This window comes from Calypte anna, chromosome 14, assembly GCF_003957555.1.
Source record: "Calypte anna isolate BGI_N300 chromosome 14, bCalAnn1_v1.p, whole genome shotgun sequence".
Lineage (NCBI taxonomy): Eukaryota > Metazoa > Chordata > Aves > Apodiformes > Trochilidae > Calypte > Calypte anna.
In genome coordinates this window covers 14,523,070-14,531,966 of record NC_044260.1, presented here as the reverse complement: position 1 = coordinate 14,531,966, position 8,897 = coordinate 14,523,070, and the positions used below count along the sequence as shown (strand labels likewise).

The 8,897-nt window shown below is 60.8% G+C and overlaps 2 protein-coding genes across 2 annotated transcripts; one reads left to right on the top strand and one right to left on the bottom strand.

Annotated features, from left to right (window-relative positions):
* Window positions 1-79: 79 nt before the first annotated feature.
* LOC103536833 (deoxyribonuclease-1-like 2) lies at window positions 80-3,332 on the top strand. The gene is made up of 8 exons (XM_008503066.2): window positions 80-248; window positions 534-622; window positions 1,600-1,683; window positions 1,790-1,890; window positions 1,965-2,077; window positions 2,305-2,459; window positions 2,581-2,677; window positions 3,282-3,332. Exons 1-8 carry the CDS (start codon window positions 102-104, stop codon window positions 3,330-3,332), a joined length of 837 nt encoding a protein of 278 aa, XP_008501288.2. The 5' UTR covers window positions 80-101.
* Window positions 3,333-3,570: 238 nt separating this feature from the next.
* Window positions 3,571-8,825, bottom strand: ECI1 (enoyl-CoA delta isomerase 1). The gene is made up of 7 exons (XM_030460065.1): window positions 8,744-8,825; window positions 8,310-8,441; window positions 7,233-7,360; window positions 6,768-6,914; window positions 5,544-5,665; window positions 4,687-4,865; window positions 3,571-4,085 (listed from the first exon to the last, which is right to left on the bottom strand). The coding sequence occupies exons 1-7, from the start codon at window positions 8,784-8,786 to the stop codon at window positions 3,919-3,921; spliced, it is 918 nt and encodes a 305-aa protein (XP_030315925.1). The 5' UTR covers window positions 8,787-8,825; the 3' UTR covers window positions 3,571-3,918.
* Window positions 8,826-8,897: the final 72 nt, after the last annotated feature.

Genomic DNA, 8,897 nt, shown 5'->3' with positions numbered 1-8,897 from the left:
GACTAGCACGGATTTCTTTTGTTCTGTCTCCAAACCAAAGCAGTTCTCCAAGCCTGGCTCCCACCTCTGCACCCCTGGGGCTCAGCATCCCTCCCAGCAGCATGGGGACCGTGCCGCTGGCACTGTCTCTGCTGGCCACCGCTCTCCTGTGCCCCGCCACCGCCACGCTGCGCATCGGTGCCTTCAACATCCAGTCCTTTGGTGACACCAAGATGTCCAACAAGGAAGTGGCTGGTGTCATTGTTGGGGTGAGTACCGCCAGGGATGGGTGTTGGGGTGGATCCAAAGCGTGGCTCCCGTGTCAGGGACACGCGGGAATGTCGCTGTCCATGGGACAGCATCCTGGAGCTGGGATGCCCGGGGTGGATGAAGGACCAAGGTGGGGGGACAGGAGGGTGCTGTGGTCCCTCTGAGCCCCCTGTGGGGTCATCTGTCCCAGTGCTGGGGGACATGCAGGTCCCCGTGGTGGGGGTCCCTGTCTGGGAGGTGGAGCGTGTCCCCCCCAGCCATCGCCATCCCTCTGGGCCCCGCAGATCCTGAGCCTCTACGACGTGGTCCTGGTGCAGGAGGTGCGTGACTCGGATCTCAGCGCTGTCACGCACCTCATGGAGCAGCTCAACAGGTAGGAGCGGGACCGGGACCGGGACCGGGGCAGGGGGCGGGGATGGCGGCATGAGGCAGGGAAAGCCCAGCTCGGGTGTTCCAGTAATGAAAGGCAAAAGAAAAAAGTCCACCAGGAGAGCGTTTGGGTTTGGAATAAAAGAAAAGCGCCCGGACCGGAGCTCTGAGCGGCCACCGGGAGTAACCCAGGAAGGGGAAGGGGCATCCAGAGCTGCTCCCCGCAGAGCTGCAGTTCCGGCAGAGCCCACGGGCCAGGACGGAGCCCCAGAACCCGACGGGACGGTGCAGAGGGGCGGGGGGCGAAGAGGCGGGGGATGGCAGCCCCCCCCGCAGCCCCAGCCCCCAGCCTGAGCAGATGAGGACCCCAGAATGACCCCAGCGACGGGCGACGCCCCGAAACCAGCGGCTCAGGGACCCCAGGAGGGGACGGGGGGCTTTGGGGGGGTTAAAATGGGCCCGGGGGCGGGGGGTTCGGCCCCTCCGCTGACCCCGCTGCGGGCGGGGGACAGGCGGCCGCCGGGTGTTGGTGACCCGGTGTGCCCGGTGTGCCCGGTGTGCCCGTCCCGCGTCCTCCCCGCCTCGATGTCCCCTCCGGCAGGGACACAAAGCAGCCGGGGCAGGGAGGGTGACGCCGGACTCGGCGGAGCTGCTCATTAACCTCATTTAGCGCTGCTGCAAATGAAGGTGGGGAGTGTCCCTGCGGACAAAGGGCTGGCAGGAACCGCTCCGCTCCTGCCCGTGTCCGGAGGTGCCCCAGGAGCACCCCAGGGCTGGTGGGGACAGCGGTGTGGCCCGGCAGCCGGTACACCCCATGGGCCACCCCATGGCTGGGACATGGTGACACATGGGGACAGCAGAGCAGGACTGGCTGATGCTGACCCCTGCCACCCCCCGGCAAGCCAGTGCTGGCCATGTCACAGGTACCAGCCATGTCACAGGTACCAGCCTTGTCACTGTCCTGCCTTTGTGTTCCTGCAGCGTGTCCAAGTCCCCGTACGACTACGAGATCAGCGAGCCCCTGGGGAGGGAGAACTACAAGGAGATGTACCTCTTCATCTACAGGTAACAGGGCTGGGGGTTCTGTCACCTGTCCCACAGCAACACTGGGCCACCAACGGTGTGGAAGGGACAGAGGAGCCCAGGTTCACCATCCCCTTTGGTCCCACAGGACAGATGCTGTGTCCGTGCTGGATACCTACCAGTATGAGGACCCCCAGGATGTCTTCAGCAGGGAACCCTTCATCCTGAGGGTCTCAGTGCCCCGTGCCAGTAAGCATGAGGGTGGGTGGCTCTGGGTGGTGGCATGGGGTGGCCACAGGACTGATGTCCCTCTCCCCTGGCAGAGGTGGAGGAGTTTGTGCTTGTGCCCCTGCACTCAGCCCCGCACGACGCCGTTGCCGAGATCGATGCACTCTATGATGTCTACCTGGCCATCGTCAGAAAGTGGGGGACTGATGTGAGTGTCCCCAGCACAGCACCAGGGCTGGGAGGGACTGGACCCCAAGTCATGTCCCTGCTCCAAGGCACGGCTGGTGCAAAGGTTTTGGGGTGGGGACTCTGCTCCCACCCCCTCCTCTGCCACAGGGGATGCCCAGCTCCTGGGGGATGCTCCCTAGGGGATGGCTGGTGTGAGGGCAGCCCTGTTCCCCAGCCCCACGAGCCCCCTTCATGTCCCCACTGCAGAACATCATGTTCCTGGGGGACTTCAATGCTGCCTGTGCCTACGTGCAGCCGGGTGACTGGCGGGGCATCCGCCTGCGCACCAGCAGTGTCTTCAGGTGGCTGATCCCTGACAGCACCGACACCACCGTGGGCAGGTCAGACTGTGCCTACGACAGGTGAGTGCCACCACGGCAGGGCCACCGACCCCTCCCTGGCACCCCAAGGGACCCCCTGCCTGGCCCGGACCACCCGGAGCAGGGGTAGGAGCAGGACCCAGCACCCGTGTCTCCCTGCCAGGATCGTGGTGTGTGGTGCCAAGATGAAGAAGAGCATCGTGCCAAATTCAGCCACTGTCTACGATTTCCAGCGTGCTTTCCATCTGAAGCTGGAGGAGGTGAGCTGGGATAGCAAACTGGGAGCTCAGGAACCAACCCGGAGCTGCCCAAGGCAGCGCCAGCCACGGGGCTGATGGCACCAGCAGAGGATGAGGAAGCCCAGCACAGCCCTCTGCTGATGCATTTAAGAATTGGCTCAAAAATGGAGCTGAAGCAGCTCCAGCTTTAGCCCCGGGTGGCTCCAGCCCTGGTGTCTGGGTCCCTGCCCAGTGCCTGCCTGCTGGGATGGGGGTTGGGGGTGTAAGGCACAGTCCCCTCCCCAGGAGCTCAGGGACCCCCAGGTGTGGGAATTTGGGGTCACTGATTCTCCCTGTGGGGAGGAGATCAGACACAGGGTTGTTTTCATGGCAACTCAAGGGTGTTGGGGCAACCCAAGCCCATCTTCTGCCACCCATGGCTGACACAGAGCTCCCGAGAGAGACACCAAGGGTCTCACAGGGCAGGTGCCCCCCTGCCAGCTCCTGTCCCAGGTCACACCTGGGCATCTCTCCACAAGTGGTGCCAAAGCTGAGCCCTGTGTGCTGAGTGGCTGGGGACACTGTGTTCCCCTCCAGCACTTCCCAAAGCCCTGAGTTACACCTCCCCACCTCTCACCTCCTCCAGGCCTTGGCAGTCAGCGACCACTACCCAGTCGAGGTGAAGCTGACAGCTTGAGCTCCTCCTACAACCAGACCACAGTCCAGCTCCAGCTCCCACCAGAAGCCCCCATGAAGATGCTGCTCCCTGGAGCCTCATCCACGAGCCCTGTGCATGGGCAGCTCCAAGTCCTGCTCTGGAGAAGGGGCACAGCCAACCCCCAGCCCACCAGGAAGCAGAGCCTGGGGACACCACCAGCCAGCCAACTTGTCACTGGAAGCAGTGACCACAGACAGGCTGGGGAATGAAGCATCCATCTCCTACCTCATCAGAAACTTTATTGACAAATCTCATTTCACAATTAGGTGCTGGATAGGAGGGAGGACGTCCAAGGACTGGTGGGCTGGGGCCACAGCAGTGTCAAGACCCTCTCTCTGTGTGTTTCTTGGGGCAGCTCTCCCTGCTCCCAGGAAGGCAGTGGTGGTGTCAGGCACTCTACAAGGACTAAGGGGGAGGGGGTGGTTGGGATGGCCACAGGAGCAGGCAGCACATCCATCCCCAACTGCTGACACTGCAGACAGCTTCACTGTGCAAGTCTACAGCTACTGCAGTGCTTCAGAGGGTCACTGCAGCTCCTGGGACCAGAACCTGGGCTGCCAGCCCCTCAGCTCTTCTTCTTCTTCAGCATCTCCATGTACATACGGAGTGATTTCTGGATGGACTCTTTGGAGATGAAGCTGATGAAGTTCTGGACATCCTCCTCCCGGTGAGCTGCCAGGCGATCCAGCACTGCCTTCCTCATCATGGACTTGGTGAGCTGGCGGGCATGGTCTGCAGAGAGGAGAGCAAGGATGGGGAACGGGCACACTGCTCACCCCTCAGCACCTCCCAGCCACTGCCACCATCCCTGGGTGCCTCTGAAGGGGAGGTGCACACACCAAAGGGCTCTTGAAACCATCAGGGAAAGGTGTGAAAAAATCCCACCAGCTGGAATCTGAACTGGATAAATTCCCATACAATAAAGGATGATCTCGTGCCATATACCAAAAATTCCATGTTCCAAATACCCCTCGGTGCTCAGAGGTGATGCAGACCACAGAGGTGGGACTGGACTTGGAGCCACCCATCTCCATGGCAGCTTTCCTGCTGAATCCTGACAGGTTCAGTTTGTATCCAGAGGCATCTCTGGCACTCCCAGATGGACTCCACGGGGCTGGCAGGGCAAGCCAAGCTGAAGCCACGAGCCCTGCACACCCAGCAGTGCCCTCCTATGTGGGGGCACTGCAACCCCATCCCTGTTAGACCAAGGATGCCTGGACCTCTGAGCTGAGCATTCCTACCCCCTGGCCACCTACACCTTCCCTTCCTACGGGACACCAGCCCTGGTACCTGTCCTTCCCCCTTTCCTCTGCCAAGGAAGGGCCAACCTTACCAGGAAGGGCCAACCACTGAGCCATGACAGCTGCAGCCTTCTCCTGGAGCTTCTCCTCTGGCACCAACTCATCCACCAGGCCCAGCCTGAGTGCCTCGGGTGCAGGGTAGAGGGATCCCAGCTGGAGGGAACTCTCAGCAATTCGGTGTCCCACAATGTTCACAAACGTGTCCTTAAACCTGGAAGAGATGGGAGGAAAAGCTATGGTCAGGGAAAGGAACCCCCAGCAGCAGCTGTACCCAGCCATGGAAGCTCAGGGCACTCTCAGTCCCTCTGCCCAGGTCCAGGTTTCAGCCACGCTGGGACACATCAGGTGAGCAGGGACACTTCTGGTGCCACCCCAACCCTTCTGCTGCCCACCCCTTCCTCTGCACCAGAGCTGCTCTGTTCACCCCCAGTGCTCCTGAGGGTCCCAGCTGTGCCCCCTTGCTGGGATGTGGCAGCTCCTTCCCAACAGGACATTTACCCCTTCTTGGGGTAACCAAGCTCCACATGTGTCAGTGCCCCTGTGTTCCAGAGCTCTCCACAGCTATAGGGTGTGCAGGTACACAGGCTGCACCCAGGAAAAGGCAAGCTGAGTGAGCCTGAGCTGGATGATCTCCCAGCACCAGTTTTGGAGCTAAACGTGGGGTCAGAACTGAAGTCCTTGCTAGTGCAGGACATGAGGACATTCTGCAGCCTGAAAGCTTTTCAGACACCTGCAGGACAGTAGGGAGAAACGAGGTGCTGTGTCCTGCCACTGCCTCATCACTGACACATAAAACCCCATCTCAGTGGCCAGTCCAGCTGACTAATTAACTCCTCGAAGACTAATTGTTTCAAGAGACCTCCTCATGCCCCTGGAAGTGGGAGCCTACCAGAAGGGAGCCACAATGCCCAGCTGGGCTTCGTTCAGGCCGATGCTGAACTTGGGGTTCTCCCCCATGATCCTGTAGTCACACGACAAGGCCATGAGACAGCCTCCTGCTGGGCTGGACCCCTGGCAGAGAGAAGGAAGGAGAGGGTTTAGGTCAGCCCTCTGTGCTGGTTACAATCATCCCTGCATCCCCAGGCTGGCTGTGTCCCCACAGAAGGGCAGGCACAGAGTGACAGAGCTGCCAAGGACACAGCAGATGTCCCACCAGAGCTCTGACCACCCGATTCAAAACCACCACTGACAAAGGCTTCTCATATGTTCACCAGAGTTAATCCTTTCATTTTTCAATGCTCTTTGTTTCTTGCATTTTCCAGGCTGGAAATCTAGTTAACTGATCCGTGTTACTCGGGTTACCAGCCCTGTGGCAGAGATCTGCTGCAGCATTTTCTTCTAATACTCCATCATTTTTTAACCCTACTTGAGTCAGTAACCCTAAATGCTACAGAAGAGGTCCTGCCCAGGGGCTGTGCAACAAACACATCTGGTCTGTAAATCTGCCATTTCAGGCTGTCTTTGCTGTGTGTTTGCTCAGCCCTGCACGGGATGCCTATGGGAAGCTGACAGGCAGCTGCCTCCCAGGAGCCTGTGGACAGAGAGGGAGCTGCCAAAGCAGCCCTGCACTGAAAAACAAAAAGCAGACACCAAGCAGGACACAGCTCATCTGCAGCCAGGGAGATTCCAGCAAGCAAGGCCAAGCAAGTGGCCCTGGGCAACTCCTCCGAGTCCCATCAGTGAGGAAGCACTGGGTGTGCAGATGCCAGGCAGCCTCCCAAACCCTCCTACAGCAACCACACAGCTCCCCCACCACTTGGTTGCCATCAGTGCCCCTCTGGGCTTTACCTCCTGCTCCCCTAGCCTGGAGGACAGCCTCCCAAGACAAGTTTTTGGGGAAGGGCATGGCTCTTGCTGTGCTGCCAAGGGCACCTCAGCCCCCAGTGGCAGGACAGGAGTGCCTTGCAGGCTTCCCACCCCAGCCAAAATGTTTCCCTACCCCTGCAGCTGACACGCAGCACCCCAGCACACCAAACCAACACGTATTTTGCCCAGACATCCCCACAGACACATCCCCATCTTTGGTTCAGCACCCATAACCCTGATATTTTGGCTCTGCAAACAAGTGACAGCCCCCGTGGGGCACCCGGAGAGGTGGATGTGAGGGACCTACGTTGACTGCAGCGACTGTCACCATGTTGGAGCCGTACAGCCGGAGCCACATCTCCTGCACAGCTCTCCAGAACTCGGCGTAGTGCTCAGTGCTCTTCCCGCACATCTCTGTGATGTCCAGCCCAGATGAGAAGATTCTGGGGACAGCCTGGAATCAGGGAAACACATCACATCTGGAAATAAACACTGCCTTCCCCCAGCAGCTGCCCGGGGGCACTTCCAGAGGTCTCCAGTGATGTGTCAGGTCTGCAGATACACAGTTTGATTTTAATGACAAATGGTAACATTCAGTCATTCTTCTGAAGGATGGGGAAGAAAGGGCACAGCCCTTTCAAGAACCCCTTCCCCTCCCTCCAGACCACATCAGAGCCATTTCCTGACCCCCCCATGGCACGGAGAGCAAACACCACAGGAATAGCCCAGTGGCAGCCCCACAGCTCCAGGCTGAGCTCAGGACAACACATACAGATGTCAGGATCACACCCCGGCAGGCTCGGTCATTCTCCAACTTCTCCAGGCTTATGCAGAACTCTGTCAGGAATTCCAGGCTCAGGCTGTTGACTGGGGGGCTCTTGAACTTCATCAAGGCAACACCTGTGCCGTGGTGAACACAGAGACATCAGGATCCCCCCCACCTCCCAGCACAGGCTGCCTTGCCCGAGGGAGCTTCACCTGCCTCCCTGATTTCTCTGCTCATCCCAGACTCTGTCTTTCCACCCCTGGCTCTTCACAAAGCCCAGACAGGGTTCTGCCTTTTCCCAGACCTCCCACAAGCCAGGCTCCCTCAGCCTGGAGTATGAACCAGCAGTGGCAACACCGTGCATCCCAATGGCCAGGAACCTTTGGGATCACACTGCCTGGCAGTCCCCTTCTCCCTGGGCTTATGGATAAGGACAACCCTCCAGTTTCTGTCCCAACAAACACCCCATGCTCAGGGGATCACACACCTTCCTGAGCCTGCCAGCAGCACTGACACCCCAGCCAGCACCATGGGAAGGTCTCCAAGCCCTTGTCCCCTCCCAAACAGCACTACCCTACCCTAAAGATCCTTGACAAATGCTCAGCCTGTGTGCTGCAGACATGCCCAGGCTGGGGACAGTGTGGGGACACACTCAGGGGCCCAGCAGACTCTGGGAAGCCTCAAGAAGAAGCACCTTTGGTTGGGTGAAGGGACATGGCCCTGTGACTGCTATTCCTGGCAGGCAGAACACAGAAATCCAACAGCTGCTCCCTGAAGGGGTGGCTGCCACTCTGCCAGGCCCCCAAAGCAGGGATCCCGCAGAGGGGACAGGGCACAGAGTCTGCCTGGTGACAGCCAGGGTCTGCCTGTGGCAGCCAAGCAACACCCAGACACCTGAACCACCTGTACCCGGGGAGATGCCCGTCCCCAAACACTTCTGTCTCTCCTAAGCAGCTGAAGATGGAAGATGTGGGGCTTTGGTGGCTTCCCACGGCCAGAGCCACGTGTGCTGTGGGGGGCACAGGAGGGTCCACCCCACCCCACGGGAGAGGGGGGATATTGCAGCGGTGGCACCCACCATACCTTTGCTCTCATCCAGCTCCACCAGGATCTTGTTGTTGCTGAAGCCACGACGTGGGGCGAGCGGGGGGCAGGCGGGGGGCTGCTGGGTGGCTCTGCCCCACGCTGGTGGCCGGCGGCAGAGGGGCAGCACACCTGGGGGGACAGGAGCCGGTGGGCGTGGGCAGGGCACAGCCCCCACGGGTGAGCCCCCCGAAACTGCTCCGCACCGACAGGGTGAGGACACGGGGACCCCGATCAATGGGGCGGGGGGCACGGGACCCCCTGACCCCGGGGAGATGGGGACACTCTGAGCCACACTGGGGGACTCAGGGCACCCTGACCGCGACGGGGGGACTCGTCGGGGAGACCGGGTGAGGGGCGGTGGGGACGTCCCGGGTGGCAGCACACGGTGGGGGGGTGGGACACGGGGGGAGGGGACGCGGGGCCGGGCGCACCTGAGCGGGCGATCCGGGGAGCGAGGGTGGGCACAGCCGCCATCTTCCACCGCCTCAAGGGTACGGGGGTGTGTGGGGGGGACACGCCCCGGGGGGAGCCCCGCCCCGATCTCCCGCCAGCGCACTCGTGCTGCCGCCCGCTGGTGGCCCCCGG

Excerpts from the sequence above, each read along its gene's own strand:
- LOC103536833 (XM_008503066.2), top strand. The coding sequence starts at position 102 with ATGGGGACCGTGCCGCTGGCACTGTCTCTGCTGGCCACCGCTCTCCTG. Across the intron at positions 2,460-2,580 it reads TCAGACTGTGCCTACGACAG|GATCGTGGTGTGTGGTGCCA; the intron begins GTGAGTGCCACC and ends TCTCCCTGCCAG. Across the intron at positions 2,678-3,281 it reads TCCATCTGAAGCTGGAGGAG|GCCTTGGCAGTCAGCGACCA; the intron begins GTGAGCTGGGAT and ends CACCTCCTCCAG.
- ECI1 (XM_030460065.1), bottom strand. The coding sequence starts at position 8,786 with ATGGCGGCTGTGCCCACCCTCGCTCCCCGGATCGCCCGCTCAG. Across the intron at positions 7,361-8,309 it reads GGAGCTGGATGAGAGCAAAG|GTGTTGCCTTGATGAAGTTC; the intron begins GTATGGTGGGTG and ends ACCACGGCACAG. Across the intron at positions 4,086-4,686 it reads TCAGTGGTTGGCCCTTCCTG|ACCATGCCCGCCAGCTCACC; the intron begins GTAAGGTTGGCC and ends TCCTCTCTGCAG.